Here is a 24,876-nt window from a genome sequence, read left to right as displayed (position 1 = left end):
TGGTGTCTCCTCTAATCCCTGTGACATGTTGGTGTCTCCTCTAATCCCTGTGACATGTTTGTGTCTCCCCTAATCCCTGTGACATGTTGGTGTCTCCTCTAATCCCTGTGACATGATGGTGTCTCCTCTAATCCCTGTGACATGTTGGTGTCTCCCTTAATGCTTGTGACATGTTGGTGTCTCCTCTAATCCCTGTGACATGTTGGTGTCTCCCATAATCCCTGTGACATGTTGGTGTCTCCTCTAATCCCTGTGACATGTTGGTGTCTCCTCTAATCCCTGTGACATGATGGTGTCTCCCCTAATCCCTGTGACATGTTGGTTTCTCCCCTAATCCCAGTGACATGTTGGCGTCTCATCTACAAATCTTCATTTCTTTTTGTCAGGTTGTGACCTTTGTGAACCTGAATCTGATGCTTCTGGAGATCACCAGGTTGGCTCTGATCATCCTGGAGAGTGTGGTTCAGAGTAACACCACCCTGGGGGCCATGGTCAGACAGGAGGTCCCTCTGGACAGACTGCTCATCCTTCTGCAGCTGTACGTTCTTATTCTGATAATTATGAGGGTTGTAGAAGTTTGGTGGATTAGAGAGCAGTATTTCTAGCACATGATGCAGACTCCTTTCTGGGCTGCAGACTGGCTGTTAGACTCAGGATTTTCTACTCTCTTGTAGACCCGATCAGGAGACACAGATTAAGGTGATGGCGCTCCTTGTGGCCTTACTACAGACGGTTGGTGGACGAGACAGAGCGGTAAGATGCTGGTTGGGTGTATGGTCTTGTTCTTGTCATTGCCTGTAAACTGCTGAATCCTTCATCAGGAAATGCTGGAATATCTGTGGAAGAAGAACATGAGGCAGTTTATCCATAAGGTGAGCCATCCAGACATGGAAGGTCTCCATGTGTCGGCTACAGGCCCAGACACCCGTGTTATGTCTTACAGAGCATTATCCACGGCTGGCCACAACTTGGGGATGAAATGCGTCACTACCTGTATGTGCTGCAGTGTCTTAGCCTCGGCCTACTGGACGGGCGGATGAGAATCGCCATGGATCCCAATGACGCTGTAAGACAATGCTCACATCTTTCTAAGTGTCTGCTTCTAAAGCCAAATTTCACCCTTGAGGCACCAATGTGGGACAGGATCCATCCCAGATTCAGAAAGTAGTCTACATCTAGTCATGAAAATCGTGCTACAAAAGAAAATCCTAAATAGTTTTAATTGCTCACATCTAATGATAACAAGTACAAGTCAGTAATAGTCAAATATCCCCCCAAATGTTCATACATGTGTGTAGACATCTCCAGGACCATGTGCCCTTTGCCCGAGTCCTCCAGGAGCTGAACTCGCTGGTCTCTATACAATCACCCTTAGAGGGCAGCCATGGAGAAGTATTGATTGCGTCCACATACCGTCCATCCTCTATGGCAGGGGTGAGGAACCTTTTTTCTGCTAAGGGCTATTTGAGTGTTTATACCATCCTTCGGGGGCGGTACAAAGTGCATGCTAACTTCACCTACAAAGTAAGTCCTGATGCTGGCCCTGGCGTCAGGACGATATGTCTCACTGCACGCTCCTCAGCATTCAGTAATGAACAAGAAGAAATTAAAAGGCCGGTGGCTGTCAAAATATACCTACCGTCCCAAGCACTGTGGTCCCCAGGAATCTGCCCGGGGGCCGGAGAAAAGGTCATTGAGAGCCGTAAATGGTCCTCAGGCCTGAGGTTCCCTAACCCTGCTCTATGGACACAAGTGGTGCTGTCTCCTAATCACTCACAACCACCACATTTTGGCTGAAGGACATCTTTGGAGAGTGGCCATATTGTCCCTTTTTATAAGTGGTGTCCTCACGGTCCAGGTGTGGGACCATTATTGTGTAACTTACAAAGTATAGAAGTCAGATTCTGGCAGATGGACCGCCCAAAATAAGTTTTTAGGAGGCCAGCGCCACTTCATGAATTTGTCACACCATACCCCAGCACATTTTTCTTCAATGTTTTGGTAAGTAGCGTTTTCCTGGGACGTTTTCTCTAAAGCTTTTGTTGCTGCTTTTCTTCCGGTTTTCAATCCATTTATTTTGGGGGTGATTTTCTAAGGTTTTTCAGTCTATTAAGCAATGAATAAACATTAGCGTTTTATCACATGAAAACATCTCAAAAATAGTCAGAAAACTTCTAGGTGTCTTTGTGACATTTTTGTAGCCTTCCCGCTGACTTCTATTGTAAAGTATGTAGCATCCTGACAGTGGTAAATGCCTGAAGAATGATCAGGCACTTCTTTTAAATGCTTGGCAGTTTTGATAACTGAAGATAATTAAAAAAAACTTATCAAAAGCCTGAATGTCAGAACAGTAAGTCATTTTTCAATAGAAATGCTGTCAAGCATTTTTTAAGCAATTTTTCAGGTGTTTTTTTTTTCGGAGCTGATCTGCTCCAAAAACACTCAGGAAAAAAAAAACGCTATTTGCACATACTCTTAGTGTTTGGATATGCACCTGGCAAATGAGATTTAATGTGAATGGAAGCTTTAGTTTCTTTGACCCTTACGGCCCCCATACACTTTACACGAAAGTCAGCCAAACCTGCTGATATCGGCAGGATGGGCAAACTTGTCTCCTGACTCTCTCAGGACAGATGATCAAGAAAGAAAGAATTGAGCAGTGTTAGGGAAGCGCTAGAACAACTAGACAGGGGATTAAGGTTATAACACACAAACCTTTTATTGTTTAATACACTCTCTAACGCCACAACGCATTTCGATAGCAGAAGCTACCTTCCTCAGGTAGACAGGACAGATGATGTAACCATATATACTACCAGAAAGCAGGCGTTCGATCAGGCCTGTATTGTATTTTAAAACTGATCGGTGGTGGCACCGAATAATATTAATTGGGTTAGTGTGAAGTTAGCAGTGATCGTACGTGGGCGTATACACATATTCCATGCATTGGAATTTGGAGGTGTGTACGCCATACGCTCACTGCTCGCTTGCCGATAACTAGGTACTGAGTAATTGGGATCGTCTGTGTGTGTGAATCTCTGGGAAATTGGTGGCAGCGGTGGGATATTGTATGATACCTTCGGTGTTGTCCCTGACACATATGCACTCACATTTCATCTTCATACTTTTAGGAACAGCGACAGCAACTCCAAAACCTACGACTGGTGGCTTTTCCAAATGAAGTTGAAGAAGGCGGTCATATGACATCAGAGCGACGCCGCTCCCTCTGTGCTAAGGAATTCCGCAAACTAGGTTTTACGGTGAGTTATTTCTCTGCAGAACCCTAAAAGCCACTTCCTTTGCTGAATTCCATTCATTACTTTATTCTTCTCATGTTGTATTTACAATCCAAGTCATTGATGCTTTCCAGAATATTCTGTCTTGGAAATTGCAGCTTAAGCTTAATACAATTTCAGGACAGATGCTTCTCGTTCCTTTGTCAAGAAACAACACCCACTTTTGGGTCAGACTTTGCAGCCCTCTGGCGCCCCCTTATCCTGCTGGTCAAACACGGTAGTGACCGAGAATAAGCACGGGTGCAGCTGCTCTATTTTATGTCGACGTGATGTGACTGGACGTATATATACCACCAGTTCCTTGCAGGAACGTATATATACCTCCGACCAGCCATCCTCAAAACCACAATATCACATAAATACTGGTATACTGCCACCACCGATCGCTTAACAGGTGGATCGGGTACCTGGTAGGTAACGTGAATTAGCGGGTGAGGAACGTGCTTGCTCGACATAGGACAAGAAGAACGAAACTGGTAAATAATAATGATTTACTCCCAAAAGGGGGGCAGTGTTTGCAAAATATATACAAGATATTATAAAACAGACAATTTACATATATGCATAAACAGTTATTAAAATAAAAGGGATAAGTAATAGAAAAACCTGCTTCACAAGGTGATGGTCTCAGATTCTGTGGGGGGGACAGCTCCCCGGAAATTAGAGGTGATTCTTCTACGCAGCGTGGTGTGCATGCGTCTGACGTCCCTGAGAAGAATGACTTGGAAAATGGCCGTTCTGGTTTTTAACAAAGGGCCAAAACCTTAGGAGACACCCATGGTGTTTACCTCACACGGGGGCTCGGTTTTGTGAACCCACCCAGCTGCAGAAGACCTAAAACACCTTCTGATTTCATATCTTGGTGTGGGCGGGTCCCACATCCAAGAAGGAGACATCATGTTTGCCGTCACCACTATTCATGAAGATTGATATCAAATATGAAATCTCTATGATGCTCAGAAGCTCAGAATCCATTTCCCCAGTTCCCGGTCGTTTCTCAGTTATGCAAGATATACTATTATAATGGGAAAAAGGTGAGCATTCCAAAAATGTGGTCCCAGTGTTTGTGACATTCCTGTGCATTATAAAATTGACATTAAACGTTTGTCCAGCTAAACAATAGAATTGGAGGGAAAAATCCAGGGTATACCAGTATACTTGCTCTGGGCTGAGGTTTTATGGCGTCATAAAAATTCCTGAGGGTTGGGGGAAGCTACAGTGAGTCCTATGTCTTACAAATGGACAGGGGGGTGGAAATTTAGGACATCTCTCATTTTTAAAACTCGGACAAAAATACATTTTGCCTGACACCTCCCCCTTTTAGACTGCGCTATGGAGGTAGGACCTTCTGGTACTCCTCCAAGCGTATCTCGGGAGGCTCCCCTTGCTGGGACAACCCATTGGCATTGCCATGCTCGCTGCCTTTGCGGTGTTGAACGGTAAAGTCGTACTGCTGGAGGGTGCTGGAGGGTGAGGCTCCAGTGTAACAACCCTCCGTTGACACCGGACATGGTGTGCAGCCAACTCAGGGGGTTGTGGTCAGTCACGACAGTGAAGGGGCGCCCGTACAAGTAAGGCTGTAAACGGTTGAGGGCCCATACAATGGACAGGCACTCCTTCTCTATGGTGGAATAGGCAACTTCCCTCGGCAGCAGTTTCCGACTTAGGTACAACACGGGGTGTTCTTGGTGCCCCGAGTCGACCTGGCTGAGTACAGCACCGAGGCCAAACTCACTGGCGTCGGTCTGTACGAAGAGGGGCCTTGTGCCGTCGACCGCCTTTAGCACAGGAGATCTGCTCAAGGCAGTCTTCAAAGCCCGAAAGGCCACCTCGCATTCATCCGTCCATTTGACGGAATGGGGTAGGCTCCTCCTGGTGAGGTCTGTCAAGGGCTTCGCAAGGCTACTATAGTCTCATACAAAGCGTCTATTGTACCCTGCGGTGCCCAAGAAGGACTGCACCTGCTTCTTGGTCCTGGGGGTGGGCCAGGACACGATAGCGTCCACTTTCCCAGGCTCTGGCTTCAGAGTACCCCCACCTACCCGGTGCCCCAGGTAGTGGACCTCGTTCATGCCCATCTGGCACTTTCCTGGCTTAATGGTCAAGCCCGCCTGGTGAATGCGCCCGAGCACCTGCTGTAGATGCTCGAGGTGATCCTCCCAGGTGGGATTGAAGACGGCAATATCATCCAGGTACGCCACTGCGTACCTCTCCAGTCCCTGGAGCAGGTGGTTGACCATTCGCTGGAAAATGGCAGGGGCATTTTTCATGCCGAAAGGCATGACCGCGGATTCATACAATCCGAAATGGGTGATAAAGGCGGACTTCTCCTGGGCCCCGGGGCTCAAGGGAATCTTCCAATATCCCCGACTCAAATCCATAATGGAGAGATAGCTCGCACTGGCTAACTGCTCCAGCAGCTCCTCAATGCGTGGCATTGGTTGTGCGTCAGAGGCGGTGATAGCGTTGAGCCCCCTGTAGTCCACACAGAACCGGGTGGTCCGGTCCTTCTTTGGCACCAGGACTACAGGTGAGGCCCACATGCTTTTGGACCGCTTAATCACCCCCAACTTCAGCATCTCCTCGACCTCCTGGCGCATGACATGCTGCACCTCATCGGAGATTCGATAGGCTGTCCGCCGGAGTGGGGCATGATTCCCGGTGTCCACTTCATGGACCGCCGCCTCAGTCCTGCCAGGCATGTTGGTGAACACTGCTTGGAAGGGTTTCAGCACTGCTCGCATCTGAGACCTCTGGTCTGCGGATAGCAAGGCGCTTATCTCTACATCCTCTAGGGACTCGCTGGCCTTCGTTTGGGTGAGCATGTTCAAGAGGGGGTCATCCTCCCCATCATCGGGCAGGTTGCAGACCGGTAGGACGCAGGTTCCACGTTCTTGATGAGCCTTCATCATATTAACGTGAAACGCCTACCCCGCTCGTTGTCAAGTGTGATCATGTAGGTGACCGGGTTGAGCTGTTGGTGAATGATGTACGGGCCTTCTGGTCGTACCAATGCTTCTGGTCAGCCTGGGCTTGCGCCATGTTGTCATGCACCAACTGCGTCAAGGTCTGCATCTTGTCACGGAAGCGCATGACATACTCCACGATGGACACTCCTGGGGAGCTCGGCTCTTCTTCCCAGAATTCCCTTATCAACCCAAGGGGTCCTCGGACACACCTGCCATACAGGAGCTCAAAGGGGGAGAACCCCGTTGAGACCTGTGGAACCTCTCTGTAAGCAAATAGCAGGTGTGGGAGGTAACGCTCCCAGTCGCGTCCCTGGGTCTCAACCACTATTTTTAACATCTGTTTGAGGGTACCGTTGAATCGCTCACACAAACCATTGGTCTGTGGGTGATACACGCTCGATACCAAATGCTGCACCTGCATTTTCTTACATAGGGCCTCCATTAAGCGTGCATTGAACTGGGTCCCCTGGTTGGTAAGCATCTCCCTGGGAAATCCTACTCGCGAAAAGATGGCCAAGAGGGCGTCCGCCACCTTATCCGCCCTAATTGAGGACAGGGCTACTGCCTCCGGATACCGGGTAGCATAGTCTACCACGGTAAGGATGAAACGTTTTCCAGAGCTGCTGGGTATGGCCAGTGGTCCCACAATGTCCACAGCAATCCTCTGGAAAGGCTCCTCTATCACTGGCAAAGAGATCAGGGGGGCTTTCGGAGCCGGCCCTGACTTTCCCACTCTTTGACACGTGGTACAGGAGCGACAGTAGTTCACCACATCTGTCCTCATTTTGGGCAAATAAAAGTGGTGAGACAGCCGGGCCTTGGTTTTGCTGACCCCCAAGTGTCCAGCGAGTGGAATTTCATGGGCGATCCGCAACAACTCATCCCTGAATTGGTAGGGGACGACCAGCTGTCTTTCCCTCAGCCACTCCTGTTGGGGTGTACAGGGAACTGTCTCCCGGTACAACCTCCCTTGGTCCAGAATACCCTCTCCTTATCCGACTCTGAGGTGGGCTTCTCAGTGAGGCTCCTTAACGTCTCTATGCTAGCATCTCAGTGCAGAGCTGCCTGAAACTCCTGGCTGGAGGAAGCCAGAAGTGAGGTTAAGGCCACGTCCTCACTGGGACCCTCTGGGACCGGCTCTGGGTCCATACCTGATTCTGTTATTCCTCTGTCCGAGGAGGGTCCAGAAGGCTGGGCATTACTTGCGTTCTGGGCACTCTGACTGCGGGTAACAGCGGCTATATAGGCCGTCTCCCCAGGGAATAACACCGTCCCTTCAGCCTGTGCGGCTATGAGTACTACAGTCATGGCCAAAAGTATTGAGAATGAGACAAATAGTAATTTTTCCAAAGTTTACTGCTTCATTTTTTTGTAATGGCAATTTGCATATACTCCTGAATGTCAAAGAGTGATCAGCTTAACAGCAATTACTGTACTTGCAAAGTCAATATTTTCCCAGAAAATGAACTTTAACCCCCAAAACACATTTCAACATCATTGCAGTCCTGCCTTAAAAGGAGCAGCTAACATCGTTTTAGTGATTGATCCATTAACACAGGTGTGGGTGTTGATGAGGACAGGGCTGGCGATCAATCAGTCATGATTAAGTAAGAATGACATCACTGGACACTTTAAAAGGAGGCTGGTCCTTGGTATCATTGTTTCTCTTCAGTTAACCATGGTTATCTCTAAAGAAACACGTGCAGCCATCATTACACTGCACAAAAATGGCCTAACAGGGAAGAGTATCGCAGCTACAAAGATTGCACCTCAGTCAACAATCTATCGCATCATCAAGAACTTCAAGGAGAGAGCTTCCATTGTTGTCAAAAAGGCTCCAGGGCGCCAAGAAAGACCAGCAAGCGCCAGGACCGTATCTTAAAACTGTTTCAGCTGCGGGATCGGACTACCAGCAGTGCCGAGCTTGCTCAGGAATGGCAGCAGGCTGGTGTGAGTGCTTCTGCACGCACTGTGAGGCGGAGACTCTTTGAGCAAGGGCTGGTTTCAAGGAGGGCAGCAAAGAAGCCACTTCTCTCCAGAAAAAACATCAGGGACCGACTGATATTCTGCATAAGGTACAGGGAGTGGATTGCTGAGGACTGGGGCAAAGTCATTTTCTCTGATGAATCCCCTTTTCGATTGTTTGAGACATCTGGAAAACAGCTTATTCGGAGAAGAAGAGGTGAGCGCTACCACCAGTCTTGTCTCATGCCAACTGTAAAGCATCCTGAAACCATTCATGTGTGGGGTTGCTTCTCAGCCAAGGGAATCGGCTCACTCACAGTCTTGCCTAAAAACACAGCCATGAATAAAGAATGGTACCAGAATGTCCTCCAAGAGCAACTTCTCCCAACCGTCCAAGAGCAGTTTGGCGCCCAACAATGCCTTTTCCAGCATGATGGAGCACCTTGCCATAAAGCAAAGGTGATAACTAAATGGCTCATGGAACAAAACATAGAGATTTTGGGTCCATGGCCTGGAAACTCCCCAGATCTTAATCTCATTGAGAACTTGTGGTCAATCATCAAGAGACGGGTGGACAAACAAAAACCAACAAATTCTGGCAAAATGCAAGCATTGATTATGCAAGAATGGACTGCTATCAGTCAGGATTTGGTCCAAAAGTTGATTGAGAGCATGCCAGGGAGAATTACAGAGGTCTTGAAGAAGAAGGGGCAACACTGCAAATATTGACTTGCTGCATTAACTCATTCTAACTGTCAATATAACCTATTGGTCCTCATAATATGATTGCAATTATATTTCTGTATGTGATATAAACATCAGACAAACACTAATAAAAACCAGAGGCCAGCAGATCATGGGAAAATATAATTTTGGTGTCATTCTCAAAACTTTTGGCCATGACTGTACTTCCCCATCCTCAGGCACAGTGCTACGTATGGGGCAGCTACCATCAGCCAGGTCACCTTCTGTTGTGACACTGGTCGCTGGCACAGCACCACCTGCTTCATGGTCCTCGTGCCTCTCCCCATTACCCTTAGCACTGACACTTGTTCCTGCTAGGGGATCCTCAGCAATATCACCCCGCAGTGTGACATGGCTGAGTTCTCCTGTACCTTCCAGTACAATAACATCATCATCATCATCATCATCAGGTAAAGCATTGACATTCTCAGTATCAGCATTACCCTTACCAACCGTATCAGATCGAGGAGGGGGGTCAGGGACATAATAAGCAAACATCCTCCCCAAATCAGTTCCCAACAAAACATTTGCAGGTAGATTTTCCGATACTCCCACTTCCTTCACCCCACTCCCCGCACCCCAATCAATAAAAACCCGGGCCATGGGCAAGGGGCATCGGACGCCCCCAATCCCGGTGACAGTCAGGGTCTTTCCTGGAATAAGTTCTTCAGTGGACACCAGTTCGGGTCGGATGAGGGTTCGTTTGGCCCCAGTGTCCTTGAGGCCTACAGTGAGAGTGTCCCCCACCATGACAGACTGCAAGTTTTCACAGGCCCTCCCAACTGGCCCACCCACCAAAAGAACTGATGCATTAGGCCCAGGGGCCTTGGATGGGGGGTTCTTCCTCTGCTTCTCTGGGCAAGTGGCGCTGAGATGACCAGTCTGGTTGCAGAAATAACACCTGCGGGCATCAGATGCAGGCAGGGCCTTGGTAACGGGGAAAAGGCCTCCGGAAGGTCGGCTGGCAGGGGCAGGGATGGTGGTTGACGGCTTACCCCCTTTCCAGCTGGTGACGACCGGCTTCCGCACCTCCGATCTCCGGTTAGCCTCGTAGGTGTCTGCGATCTGCGCTGCTTTATTGGCATCTGGTGGCTCCCGATCCATCACGAACTGCCGTACCTCAGTCGGACACCGATGCAGGAACTGGTCTTTCACCATCAGATCCTTTAGCTGCTCAAAGGTGGTCGCTGACAGTCCTTGGATCCACTGCTCAAAGTTGGTTCGGAGCCCGTCTATCACATCGCTGTCGGTGTCATGTGGTCCACGTTGGAGGGCTCTGAACTTTTTCCGGTAAACCTCTGGAGTCAGATGATATTTTTTATCAGGGCCTGCTTGACGGCCTCATAGTCTCCATCTTGCTCTCGAGGGAGGGAAGCAAACACCTCCAAAGCTTTTCCTCGGAGTCCTGGGGTTAAATATTTTGCCCACTGGTCTGTGGGAAGCTGATACTGTCTGCAGGCCTTTTCAAAGCCTCACAGAAATGTGTCCAAGTCCCCATCCTTTTCCATCACAGGAAAGTGCTCAGGACGAGGTTTAAAGCAGCTGGCACTGTTGGACTCACGGGTCTGCGTAGAGGGCGACTCCTTCTGAATCCGGGCTAGCTCCAGCTGGTGTTGTCGGTCAGCTTGTCGCTCAGCAGCCTCTCGGTCAGCTTGGGCTTGTCGCTCAGCTGCCTCTCGGTGAGCTTGGGCTTGTCGCTCCGGTTGGGCCTATTGCTCTGCTTGCTCCTGGAATCTCAGGATCAGCTGCAGTCGTCCATCACGATCGTCTGCGGCGAGCTGCTCCAAGGCCATCTGCAGGTGGGGGTCCACACTACCCTGGTTGCGGGTATGGCTGGCAATCACAGGTGGCACCCTTGCAGCAGCGCCATCCGGGCCTTGACTGGCCGCCCCATCATCAGGGCTCTGCTGTCGGACAGGCTCTGCAGCACCTTGTAACAGTTCAGCAATCATTTGGACCTTGGTTTTGCCCGTGGGGTCAATCTGCCTCAGCTCACAGAGAGCAGTGAGAGTGTCCTTCGTCTGCTGGTGATACCAGGACTCTCTACGTGTAGCCATTATTGCCAAATAAAAGATAGGATAGAAAAACAAGAGAAAGGTAGGGGCAACTGCTACACATACAGTAATGTCTCAGATCTAATAAACACTGAGTTCGATCTTCCAAAACTTTTGTGCAAGTTTTTAGTGGGAGCAATGATTGCTCAAACCAGATCACTAATGTCCTATGATCCCACCGCTTGCCACCAATTTGTCAAGAAACAACACCCACTTTTGGGTCAGACTTTGCAGCCCTCTAGCGCCCCCTTATCCTGCTGGTCAAACACGGTATTGACCGAGGATAAGCACGGGTGCAGCTGCTCTATTTTATGTCGACTATTGTGGCACGTGATGTGACAGGACGTATATATACCACCAGTTCCTTGCAGGAACGTATATATACCTCCGACCAGCCACCCTCAAACCAAAATATCACATAAATACTGGTATACTGCCACCACCGATCGCTTAACAGGTGGATCGGGTACCTGGTAGGTAACGTGAATTAGCGGGTGAGGAACGTGTTTGCTCGACATAGGACAAGAAGAACGAAACTGGTAAATAATAATGATTTACTCCCAAAAGGGGGCCAGTGTTTGCAAAATATATACAAGATATTATAAAAGAGACAATGTACATATATGCATAAACAGTTATTAAAATAAAAGGGATAAGTAATAGCAAAACCTGTGCCACGTGGTGATGGTCTCAGATTCTGTGGGGGGGACGGCTCCCCAGGAATTAGAGGTGATTCTTCTACGCAGCGTGGTGTGCATGCGTCTGACGTCCCTGAGAAGAATGACTTGGAAAATGGCCGTTCTGGTTTTTAGCAAAGGGCCAAAACCTTAGGAGACACCCATGGTGTTTACCTCACACGGGGGCTCGGTTTTGTGAACCCACCCAGCTGCAGAAGACCTAAAACACCTTCAGATTTCAAATCTTGGTGTGGGGGGGGTCCCACATCCAAGAAGGAGACATCATGTTTGCCGTCACCACTATTCATGAAGATTGATATCAAATATGAAATCTCAATGATGCTCAGAAGCTCAGAATCCATTTCCCCAGTTCCCGGTCGTTTCTCAGTTATGCAAGATATACTATTATAATGGGAAAAAGGTGAACATCCCAAAAATGTGGTCCCTGTGTTTGTGACCATCATGTGCATTATTAAAATCAACATTAAACGTTTGTCCAGCTAAACAATAGAATTGGAGGGAAAAATCCAGGGTATACCAGTATACTTGCTCTGGGCTGAGGTTTTATGGCGTCATAAAAATTCCTGAGGGTTGGGGGAAGCTACAGTGAGTCCTATGTCTTACAAATGGACAGGGGGTGGAAATTTAGGACATCTCTCATTTTTAAAACTTGGACAAAAATACATTTTGCCTGACACTTTATCTCGGAATAGCATAGGTATCATGCCGCACAGCCATGAGGTTTGCTCCGCTGACAAGTCCGCAGTTTGGGAAGGGCTTTAGCAGCTTTTCCCTGTCTGCATCTTTGGGTTAATACTAAGAACAGTATTTCATCATCATCATCATTCCACAGATTCATTTATTTTTTCTTCTCAATGTAGATTCCAGATTTTAAGGTCACGAATGGGTCACTATGGACCTGTGTGATATCGTCATGGGTGGGATATGAAACGTTTCTCTGAAAATGCAACATTTCTTACCTCTCGCTCAGAATAATGGCAGCCCCTGGCAGGACCTTGGTCATGCTCCTCCTGGACTTTTGGCTCTTGACAATATGGTGTATTTCTCCACACGTTGGCCAAGTGCATACAGTCGGGTGAGTAATTCTGATCAGACAGGTCAGTGGTCCGCCAGCACCTGCTCGTCCATCTGTAGTAATACTTTGACATCAGCTACTAACTACATCTTGTTGAATTTTCTATAGTTTGTGCTTGAAAATAGCAGCCGAGAAGACAAACACATCTGTCCATTTGCCCGAAGCAGCATTCACCTAACCTTGATCCTCTGTGAGATCCTACAAGTTGGAGAAGCTGGTAAGACCATCCATCTTCATAGTTCTCCTTCTGTAATAATCTTGATCCTCTGTGAGATCCTACAAGTTGGAGAAGCCGGTAAGACCATCCATCTTCATAGTTCTCCTTCTGTAATAACCTTGATCCTCTGTGAGATCCTACAAGTTGGAGAAGCCGGTAAGACCATCCATCTTCATAGTTCTCCTTATGTAATAACCTTGATCCTCTGTGAGATCCTACAAGTTGGAGAAGCCGATAAGACCATCCATCTTCATAGTTCTCCTTATGTAATAACCTTGATCCTCTGTGAGATCCTACAAGTTGGAGAAGCCGGTAAGACCATCCATCTTCATAGTTCTCCTTCTGTAATAATCTTGTCTTATCAGCATACTACACAGCATTAACGGGAATCTTGTCAGTAGGAACCACCCTCCTGAGCGGCTATATGGGCCACATGCCAGAGAAAGCTGAATAAAATCATCTGGGATCTGATGTTGGTTTCCAGAGAAATCCACATTGTTCTTAATATGTAAATGAGCTGTTAAGATCTATGGGCCAGACATAGATCTCCCTGAGACTCCGCCTCTAGAGCTTATTGTAAATGAAAAGAGGCATTAGCAATGTGAGACATGCAGATCAGGAGAGCAGACTGTCAGTCATTACATGACTCACACTAGTAATACACCTTTCATTTACAACAAGCTCTGGAGGCAGATTCTCAGGGAAATCTATGTTTGACCCATAGATCCTAACAGCTCATTTGCATATAAGATAAACGTGAAATTCTCTGGAATAAGAGACCGAATCACAGATCTGAAGGTATCATTTCATGCACCATTTTATGGCCTGCGTGCCCATATAGACGGTTTAGGAGGGTTGATCCCACTGACAGATTCCCCTTAAGGACAATGCAACTACATTCTTTTTTTTAACAATATATATATTTTTTTTAACTTGTATAAACATATAATAAAGTTTTTCTGTCACTTTGGTTTTCATTTCCAATTGTCTTCTAGTTGTATATAGTTACATAGTTACATAGTTTATAAGGCCGAAAAAAGACAAGCGTCCATCCAGTTCAGCCTATTTCTTGTGCACTGCAGCTATTCCGCAGCGTTGATCCAGGGGAAGGCAAAAAAAAACCCATGCGGTATAGGCCAATTTACATCATTGAGGAAAAATTCACTTCCCGACTCCAATCTGGCAGTCAGATTAAATCCCTGGATTAATTAACTATCACTAAGCATAAGATGTAATTTTATTGTTCTCAAGAAAGGCGTCCAGGCCTCTCTTGAACTCGTTAAGTGAGTTGGACATCACCACTTCCTCTCCCAGAGAGTTCCAGAGTCTCACGGCTCTGACCGTAAAGAATCCCCTTCTATGCTGGTGCAGGAACCTCCTTTCCTCCAGACGCATAGTGTGCCCCCTCGTCTTTGTCACCATCCTTGGTATAAACAGGTCATGGGAGAGATCTCTGTACTGCCCCCTGATGTATTTATACATGTTTATGAGGTCTCCCCTAAGCCTTCTCTTTTCCAACGTAAATAGGCCTAATTTTGACAACCTCTCTGGGTATTCTAGTCCCTCCATTCCCTTTATTACCTTAGTCACCCTCCTTTGTACCCTCTCTATCTCCAATATGTCTTTCCTGAGCACCGGAGCCCAGAACTGTGCACAATATTCTAAGTGCGGCCTTACCAGCGCTTTATACAGAGGAAGAACAATGTTCTCATCATATGCCCCTATTCCTCTTCTGATGCATGCCATGACTCTATTTGCCTTCGCAGCTGCTGCCTGACACTGGGCACTCCAATTTAATTTGATGTTAACCAAGACACCCAGGTCCTTCTCCATGTCAGATTTCCCCAACGGTTTCCCATTTAATATGTATGGTCATATCAACAAATATATGTAATAACTCAGCCCCAAATGATCCCACCCCTCCCCACATGCAGATAAAACAAAAGCTAGAATCAGAATTGACATCGATACTATCCTTCCTTTACCTTTGTGAAACACTTTCTTTTTAATAACCCTACTTTGTCTCCCAGCTATGGACGAACATCCGGCCGACTTCCGAAGCTCATATTCCTTTCGTTTTCCCAGCGTTCCCCCTATGTCGTCTAATAAGTACCAACTGGTCGGCTCGAGTGGCTTCATCATTTCCATAAGTTCTTCATTTTATCAGAAGTTTTCTTATACTTTTGTCTTTGTCACGTTCGGCTTCTAACCATTCCAGATGAAACAACCCTCTCAATTGACTTATTAGAACTTTCCGGTTTGGGGTGTACTCACTTAACCAGAACCGTAATATGCTTCTTCTTGTTATCAAACATATTGAGTGGAACAAAGGAACCAGATTTTCCTTGTTCCCTTTCTCTGTTGTATATCCCCATCTCTCTTCCCCGAACAGATATGGAAAAGAAAAGGTAATGGGTGCAACATTTCCGATAGCCATATTGTCTAGCAATTCCAAGCTGCTTGTATTTTCGGGCAGCTCCACAATCCATGGAACAGATCCGAGCATATCGGGCCCTGCGTCAGGCGGTCGCTCATTTTACTTGCTGGTTGTATTTGAAATGCTAGTATAGTGCTACGCTTAATCCTATACATGGCATCTCTCCAGACCTTGGTCGCAATCTTCTTCTGAACTTCCTGCCAATGTTTTTCCCTCTTCCTCTCCTTCTGTTTGATTCCCCAGGCTTTACATAGTTGTGAATTATCTCTAGTCCCACACATTACTTTCAGACAGTGTCAGACTGAAGAACATTGGGCCCACCAGAGGATTTGATTCTGAGGGTCCACCTATCTCCCCCGCTCAAGAGCCCCATAGCTGCTGCAAGGTTTGCACTATGAACTCTTCTGAAGGAGAAGCCAGGGCCCACAGGAGGATTCTCCGGTTCTCTGGTGGGCCAGTCCAACCCTGCTTTCAGACCTCTATATAATGTGGATACATTCTGTGTGCCTACTCCAGCAAAAAGCAGTGTATCCATCAAATTTATTTTCGTTTCTTCTCTCAAACTTGTGATTTTATATCGTCTACAAAGTTAACATAGGAGTATTCCTCCCACCATTTCTGCATTACCAGTTTAAATTGTTGATCTCTAAGGAGAAACGATGGAAACCTCCACGGGTCGGTCTTTGGGGAATTGCTCTAATATATTCAAGTAGACAGTCCCATTGTCCGAGATTACCATTTCTTCAATTCTAGCCTCTTTACACCTATCTATTCGCTCCCTGCTTACCAGCAAATGATCAATGCTGGACCAGGCTCGGGGAGGATGGGAAAAATGTGTCAATTCCCTTTCATTAGGTGACTCCATTCTCCAGAGATCTGACAAGTTCCCGTCTTCTCTTAATGCTGCTACATGAGTTGCTTTCCCACCACTTTTTCCTTTTCTCTCCTACATTCCTCCTATCTTCCTTTCTGGAGTTGGTGTTATTCACGTCTCCTCCTACTAGAATTTTCCGCACTCTGTTTTGGAGCAATTTAACATCGAGTTTTTCAAAGAAGGGCTTTTGATCAGAATTAGGAGAATATATATTAAATACGCAGATTTCCTCCTCATTACCTTCAAGTTCTAACGTAATGTATCTTCCGTCTTCATCTCTGTCTAGTTGTTTGATCGTGTAAGGTAAATTTTTATGTAGCAATATTAACACTTCCTTCCCTCTCCTTCTGAACCGTACACCTCCCCCACCCATAACTTTTCATCCTAAATACAGTACAGACCAAAAGTTTGGACACACCTTCTCATTTAAAGATTTTTCTGTATTTTCATGACTATGAAAATTGTACATTCACACTGAAGACATCAAAACTATGAATTAACACATGTGGAATTATATACTTACCAAAAAAGTGTGAAACCACTGAAAATATGTCTTATATTCTAGGGTCTTCACAGTAGCCACCTTTTGCTTTGATGACTGCTTTGCACACTCCTGGCATTCTCTTGATGAGCTTCAAGAGGTAGTCACCGGAAATGGTTTTCACTTCACAGGAGGGCCCTGTGAGGTTTAATAAGTGGGATTTCTTGCCTTATAAATGGGGTTGGGACCATCAGCTGTGTTGTGCAGAAGTCTGGTGGATACACAGCTGATAGTCCTAATGAATAGACTGTTAGAATTTGTATTATGGCAAGAAAAAAGCAGCTAAGTAAAGAAAAACGAGTGGCCATCATTACTTTAAGAAATGAAGGTCAGTCAGTGCGAAAAATTGGGAAAACTTTGAAAGTGTCCCCAAGTGCAGTTGCAAAAACCATCAAGCGCTACAAAGAAACTGGCTCACATGAGGACCGCCCCAGGAAAGGAAGACCAAGAGTCACCTCTGCTTCTGAGGATAAGTTTATCCGAGTCACCAGCCTCAGAAATCGCAGGTTAACAGCAGCTCAGATTAGAGACCAGGTCAATGCCACAGAGAGTTCTAGCAGCAGACACATCTCTACAACAACTGTTAAGAGGAGACTTTGTGCAGCAGGCCTTCATGGTAAAATAGCTGCTAGGAAACCACTGCTATGGACAGGCGACAAGCAAAAGAGACTTGTTTGGGCTAAAGAACACAAGGAATGGACATTAGACCAGTGGAAATCTGTGCTTTGGTCTGATGAGTCCAAATTTGAGATCTTTGGTTCCAACCACCGTGTCTTTGTGCGACGCAGAAAAGGTGAACGGATGGACTCTACATGTCTGGTTCCCACCGTGAAGCATGGAGGAGGAGGTGTGATGGTGTGGGGGGGGCTTTGCTGGTGACATTGTTGGGGATTTATTCAAAATTGAAGGCATACTGAACCAAAATACAGAAAAATCTTTAAATGAGAAGGTGTGTCCAAACTTTTGGTCTGTACGGTATATCCTCATTTTCAAATGTGTTTCCTGCAATAAGGCTATATCTGCTCTTAGTTTCTTTAAATGTCCTAGAACCAACAGCGCTGGGGTCCTGGGTTCAAATCCCACCAAGGACAACATCTAACAGGAGTCTGTATGTTCTCCCCGTGGGTTTTCTTTGGGTTCTCCTGTTTCCTCCCACACTCCAAAGACTGATAGGGAATGCAGATTGTGAGCCCCAATGGGGACAGTGCCGATAATGTATGTAAAGCGTTATGAAATTAATGGCGCTATAGAAGTGAGTAAAATAAATAAATTAATTAATGCTGTCCAAATGAGACCCTGTGGAACCAACCAGAAGAGAGAGGGTTTCAGGGAGGAAGAGTTTAAATGGAGCACTGGGTCAGGTGACCTTGATGACGCTGTTACTCAATATAAAAGGCCAGCGCACCAAAGTTAGAGGAGTTTTGGTACCAAGTAAAGGAACAGGCAGGACATACATCAAGGAGACGCTGAGGCTGCGGTGACAGGCCATGGCAAAAGGTGTCAAGCAAGTTTTGGAACCAAGATGACTCCGGTCAAGACCCAAAGACCCGATCTACACCAGGAGATGATGCCGGTCAAGGCCCGAAGACCTGGAGTCCAGACTACTCCAGCCAAGAGCCAAAGTCTGGCCCTCATCCCACCGAGTACCAGAGACATCAGCCGTCGGTCCAGCACTGAAAGTCCATGAGGAGAGTCCGCTTGGGGGTGGATGCCCACAGTGATCAACAGGAGGCGCGAGTGAGCCAGGCCGTTGCTTCCAGCAACAGTGTACGGTACAAGGGTCGGTCTGGGCTAGTACATCAGACAGGGCGGTGGCCTGTTGAAGCGAGGGCGGCCCAGCGAGCCTTTCTAGACTTGGTCAGGAAGACTTGTGGCCTAGTGGCAAGAAGCGGTGATCCTAGCTAGGGCTTTTGTTAGGAGAAGAGATAATACAGTGACTTTCTCTAGTACCAGTATTATTCCCTTTGTCAGAAGTTATAAGGACATATAGCAAGAGACTGTTATAGAGCTAAAGTGAACCTGAGCATTCATTGTACATCGGTTATTGTATATTTCATGCTGTAATTATCCTGATTAGCATTATTTGTCGTTGCTGTAGTTATCACAATTCCCGCCATCTCAGGGAAATAGTTTCATTGGTTACTTCCACCTCTTTTCCTGTGTGCGCGTTGCATCCGGTCACCTGCCTACAGAAATATCAAATGCCTCTGTAGCATCGGCGTCTCTGCCTCCTGCTGGGCAGAGACGCCGTTCCCCTCACCGCCGCGGTCCAGGTCCGGCGCCCTCCCGCTCCCCTGCTTCTGTGGCGCGCACCGCGCCCAGCTTCCCGGGCCCTGTGCTTAAAGGGGCCGTGCGCGCCTTCCTATTGAGTCCCCGGCCAATGGCCGGAGGACTTCCCCTTTATAAGGCACCTCCTCGAATATGGAGGTGCCTGTGCAAGGTTGTTGTTCCGTGTGCTAACACTTGCTTCAGCCCTCAGGTCCCGCTGCCTGTCAGTCCAGCCCGCCAATCTGTCTACAGTCCAGCCCGTCAGTCTGTCTACAGTCCTGCCCGCCAGTCTGTCTACGGTTCTGCCTGCCAGTCTGTCTACAGTCCTGCCCCCCAGCCTGCTTACCTGGAAGCATCTGACTGTTACCTGCCGTGCCTGCCAGCCTGCTTACCTGGAAGCACCCGTCTGGCTATCTGCCGAACCAGCCTGCTTATCCATCCGGACCACCCATCAGCCTTCCTGCCGTGCTCATCCGCTGTACCGGTCAGTCCCTGCCTTCTGACCCGTGGGAGTCACCTGCTCTCATACAAGGTCGGTCCCAGAGTGGCACCTGGTCCACCTGCCCGGTCCCTCCCTGGTTCACGGAGTCGAGTGAGCCGCCATGGGACCTTGGTCAGCCGGAGTTGATACCTAGTTACGCCCCTCTGGTCCCTCCTTGCACCGCAGCACAGAGGTTCCACCACCCGGACCCTTAACACCCTCCATGAACAGTAATACGATTGCACGGACGTTGTGTATGAAGAAATGGACAGAGACTCTGCAGTCAGCAGCTTACGGTATACTCGGCCATTACAGCCTTCCCAGCACAAAGGAGCTTTACACGGTGGAGAAAGTCTGGACATAGGCACAAATGTTTAACCCATTGGTGTTGGGTGCGCTTTTTCTTATTTAAGTTCCTGTGACATTCTGTAACATTTCAGCAATTGTCAAACCTGACACTTCTGTATTTAATGAATGAATATAGGGAAGAACAATGTTTAATATACACAGGGCCTACATGGTTAATTGATTATAGCAAGATTTGATTGGGGGATAGAGGGTTTAAATATGTGGGGATTGTAACACCAAACCAGCCTGATGAAGACCCTGACATGATAGCGGTGAAAGCGGCGCTGCGGCGCTTCCTGTATCTTTTCCTAACAATAAAGGAGATGGATTCCTACTCTATCGGCGTCAGAATAGTGACGTCACATCAAGAAACCTTTCAGAGAATAAACATGAAGAGTTAAATGAATTATTGACCCTATGAGAAATAACAGAAGCATTCAGTGTAATGAGGACCCCCGGGTCGTCCGTTACTGTAATGGAGAAGGGGTCAGCATTCTGCACTTGTTGTTTTGATAAAGTTGATAGAACTGCAACTGCCGATCGAACAAGTGTCAAATCGTGAAATCATTAATCGGAGCAATTCCCTGCTGCCTCCGTCCCAACATGTTTCCCGGGTCCAGTGACATGTGGGTGCTACAATCAGTGGCTACATTTGTGAGCGCGGTGGCGTTACCACTACCACCAGTGATTGGCTGCAGCAGTTATCTGCTGACATGGCACGAGACTGGCAGATTAGGGTATGTCAGCACAGCAGCAGAAGATTGGTAATCAGATTATTACCATCTATATAAATTAGTAAAAGGAGTCAACTGGAAAACCCCTTAAACTGTATTCTTGACCCACAATGCAGCAGCCGCCTCCTGGACTCAGGTGCACACTGACACTGACACTGACACTGACACACTGACACTGACACACTGACACTGACACACTGATACTGACACACTGACACTGACACGTTTCTTTTTATGACATTTCAGCCTCGGAGACCGGGCAAGATTTCCTAACTCTGTTCTACGCACAAGACCACTTCCTCCAGGAGCTCTTCTGTGTCTGCATTCAGCTGCTCAATAAGACGTGGAAGGAGATGAGAGCCGCCCAGGAGGACTTTGACAAGGTGCCGTACCTGGATAGGTGATCTGTCATACTGGGGGTACGCCGTTCATGTAATGCTTAATGGCCACAGCAGAGTCTGGATACATATATAAAAACTACATGTCCCAGTGTGAACTGACCCTCCACGTTAACCACATAGGGCTCAATGGCTGCATATGTTCTGCAATATAAAGATCATGGGGTTTTATTTTACGTTCAAATCACAAGTCTGCAATTATCAAGAAACAAGTTACACAAATATTTTTGGCTAAGTGTCTTGCCTGAGATACTGCCATAGCCTAACAAAAACATGACATGATATACTGAAATTATCTTCTTGGCATCCTCTGTGTAATGATGTCCTCTTCTCCTGGTTTCCTTTCTGTAATGATGTTTTCTTATCCTGGTTTCCTCTGTACAATGACCTCTTCTTCTGATTTCTTCTCTGTATTGACCTCCTCGTCTCATTTCCTTTATACAATGATATCTTCTCCTGGTTTCCTCTCTGTAATGACCTTCTCTTCTCCTGGTTTATACTTTGTTATCTCTTCTTCCTCTCCTGGTTTCCTCTCTGTAATTACCTCCTGTTCTCCTGGTTTCCTCTCTGTAATGACCTTCTCTTCTCCTGGTTTCCACTTTCATATCTCTTCTTCCTCTCCTGGTTTCCTCTCTGTAATGACCTCCTCTTCTCCTGGTTTCCACTTTCATATCTCTTCTTCCTCTCCTGGTTTCCTCTCTGTAATGACCTCCTGTTCTCCTGGTTTCCTCTTTGTAATTACCTCCTCTTCTCTTGGTTTCCACTTTCATATCACTTCTTCCTCTCCTGGTTTCCTCTCTGTAATGACCTCCTGTTCTCCTGGTTTCCTCTCTGTAATGACCTGCTCTTCTCCTGGTTTCCACTTTCATATCACTTCTTCCTCTCCTGGTTTCCTCTCTGTAATGACCTCCTCTTCTCCTGGTTTCCACTTTGTTATCTCTTCTTCCTCTCCTGGTTTCCTCTCTGTAATGGCCTCCTGTTCTCCTGATTTCCTCTCTGTAATGACCTCCTCTTCTCCTGGTTTATACTTTGTTATCTCTTCTTCCTCTCTTGGTTTCCTCTCTATAAATACCTCCTGTTCTCCTGGTTTCCTCTCTGTAATGACCCCCTCTTCTCCTGGTTTATACTTTGTTATCTCTTCTTCCTTTCCTGGTTTCCTCTCTGTAATTACCTCCTGTTCTCCTGGTTTCCTCTCTGTAATGACCTCCTCTTCTCCTGGTTTCCACTTTCATATCACTTCTTCCTCTCCTGGTTTCCTCTCTGTAATGACCTCCTGTTCTCTTAGTTTCCTCTTTGTAATTACCTCCTCTTCTCCTGGTTCCCTCTCTGTAATGACCTTCTCTTCTCCTGGTTTCCACTTTCATATCACTTCTTCCTCTCCTGGTTTCCTCTCTGTAAATACCTCCTGTTCTCCTGGTTTCCTCTCTGTAATGACCTGCTCTTCTCCTGGTTTCCACTTTCATATCACTTCTTCCTCTCCTGGTTTCCTCTCTGTAATGACCTCCTCTTCTCCTGGTTTCCACTTTGTTATCTCTTCTTCCTCTCCTGGTTTCCTCTCTGTAATTACCTCCTGTTCTCCTGGTTTCCTCTCTGTAATGACCTCCTCTTCTCCTGGTTTATACTTTGTTATCTCTTCTTTCTCTCTTGGTTTCCTCTCTGTAATTACCTCCTGTTCTCCTGGTTTCCTCTCTGTAATGACCTCCTCTTCTCCTGGTTTATACTTTGTTATATCTTCTTCCTCTCTTTGTTTCCTCTCTGTAAATACCTCCTGTTCTCCTGGTTTCCTCTCTGTAATGACCTCCTCTTCTCCTGGTTTATACTTTGTTATCTCTTCTTCCTCTCCTGGTTTCCTCTTTGTAATTACCTCCTGTTCTCCTGGTTTCCTCTCTGTAATGACCTTCTCTTCTCCTTGTTTCCACTTTATCACTTCTTCATCTTCTGGATTCCTCTCTGTAATTACCTCCTGTTCTCCTGGTTTCCTCTCTGTAATGACCTGCTGTTGTCCTGGCATCCTCTCTGTAATGACCTCCTCTTCTCATGGTTTCTACTTTGTTATCTCTTCTTCCTCTCCTGGTTTCCTCTCTGTAATTACCTCCTGTTCTCCTGGTTTCCTCTCTGTAATGACCTCCTCTTCTCCTGGTTTATACTTTGTTATATCTTCTTCCTCTCTTTGTTTCCTCTCTGTAAATACCTCCTGTTCTCCTGGTTTCCTCTCTGTAATGACCTCCTCTTCTCCTGGTTTATACTTTGTTATCTCTTCTTCCTCTCCTGGTTTCCTCTTTGTAATTACCTCCTCTTCTCCTGGTTTCCTCTCTGTAATGACCTTCTCTTCTCCTTGTTTCCACTTTATCACTTCTTCATCTTCTGGATTCCTCTCTGTAATTACCTCCTGTTCTCCTGGTTTCCTCTCTGTAATGACCTGCTGTTGTCCTGGTATCCTCTCTGTAATGACCTCCTCTTCTCATGGTTTCTACTTTGTTATCTCTTCTTCCTCTCCTGGTTTCCTCTCTGTAATTACCTCCTGTTCTCCTGGTTTCCTCTCTGTAATGACCTCCTCTTCTCCTGGTTTATACTTTGTTATATCTTCTTCCTCTCTTTGTTTCCTCTCTGTAAATACCTCCTGTTCTCCTGGTTTCCTCTCTGTAATGACCTCCTCTTCTCATGGTTTCTACTTTGTTATCTCTTCTTCCTCTCCTGGTTTCCTCTTTGTAATTACCTCCTCTTCTCCTGGTTTCCTCTCTGTAATGACCTTCTCTTCTCCTTGTTTCCACTTTATCTCTTCTTCCTCTCCTGGTTTCCTCTCTGTAATTACCTCCTGTTCTCCTGGTTTCCTCTCTGTAATGACCTCCTCTTCTCCTGGTTTCTACTTTGTTATCTCTTCTTCCTCTCTTGGTTTCCTCTCTGTAATGACCTCCTGTTGTCCTGGTTTCCTCTCTGTAATTACCTCCTCTTCTCCTGGTTTCCACTTTATCTCTTCTTCCTCTCTTGGTTTCCTCTAATCACCTCCTGTTCTCATGGTTTCCTCTCTGTAATGACCTCCTCTTCTCCTGGTTTCTACTTTGTTATCTCTTCTTCCTCTCCTGGTTTCCTCTCTGTAATTACCTCTTGTTCTCCTGGTTTCCTCTCTGTAATGACCTCCTCTTCTCCTGGTTTCTACTTTGTTATCTCTTCTTCCTCTCTTGGTTTCCTCTCTGTAATGACCTCCTGTTGTCCTGGTTTCCTCTCTGTAATTACCTCCTCTTCTCCTGGTTTCCACTTTATCTCTTCTTCCTCTCTTGGTTTTCTCTAATCATCTCCTGTTCTCATGGTTTCCTCTCTGTAATGACCTCCTCTTCTCCTGGTTTCTACTTTGTTATCTCTTCTTCCTCTCCTGGTTTCCTCTCTGTAATTACCTCCTGTTCTCCTGTTTTCTCTCTGTAATGACCTCCTCTTCTCCTGGTTTCTACTTTGTTATCTCTTCTTCCTCTCTTGGTTTCCTCTCTGTAATGACCTCCTGTTGTCCTGGTTTCCTCTCTGTAATTACCTCATCTTCTCCTGGTTTCCTCTTTATCTCTTCTTCCTCTCTTGGTTTCCTCTAATCACCTCCTTCTCCTGGTTTCCTCTCTGTAATGACCTGCTGTTGTCCTGGTTTCCTCTCTGTAATGACCTCCTCTTCTCCTGGTTTCCACTTTATCTCTTCTTCCTCTCTTGGTTTCCTCTAATCACCTCCTGTTCTCCTGGTTTCCTCTCTGTAATGACCTCCCCTTCTCATGGTTTCTTCGCTGTAATTACCTCTTC

The 24,876-nt window shown here is 46.7% G+C and overlaps 1 protein-coding gene across 1 annotated transcript in view; it reads left to right on the top strand.

Annotated features, from left to right (window-relative positions):
- The first annotated feature begins 387 nt into the window (after positions 1 to 387).
- Positions 388 to 24,876, top strand: part of ELMO3 (engulfment and cell motility 3) — a 37,686-nt gene continuing 13,197 nt past the window's right edge. The window contains exons 1-8 of the mRNA XM_073666658.1: positions 388 to 538; positions 675 to 753; positions 822 to 872; positions 944 to 1,066; positions 3,132 to 3,260; positions 12,697 to 12,801; positions 12,910 to 13,018; positions 20,948 to 21,084. Of these exons, the coding sequence (XP_073522759.1) occupies positions 414 to 538; positions 675 to 753; positions 822 to 872; positions 944 to 1,066; positions 3,132 to 3,260; positions 12,697 to 12,801; positions 12,910 to 13,018; positions 20,948 to 21,084 (858 nt within the window). The 5' untranslated portion in view covers positions 388 to 413. The remainder of the gene's footprint in view (positions 539 to 674; positions 754 to 821; positions 873 to 943; positions 1,067 to 3,131; positions 3,261 to 12,696; positions 12,802 to 12,909; positions 13,019 to 20,947; positions 21,085 to 24,876) is intronic.

This window comes from Phyllobates terribilis, unplaced genomic scaffold, assembly GCF_046119375.1.
Source record: "Phyllobates terribilis strain yellow unplaced genomic scaffold, ASM4611937v1 Scaffold_358__1_contigs__length_1942743, whole genome shotgun sequence".
NCBI lineage: Eukaryota > Metazoa > Chordata > Amphibia > Anura > Dendrobatidae > Phyllobates > Phyllobates terribilis.
This window is presented reverse-complemented; position numbering and strand designations above follow the sequence as displayed.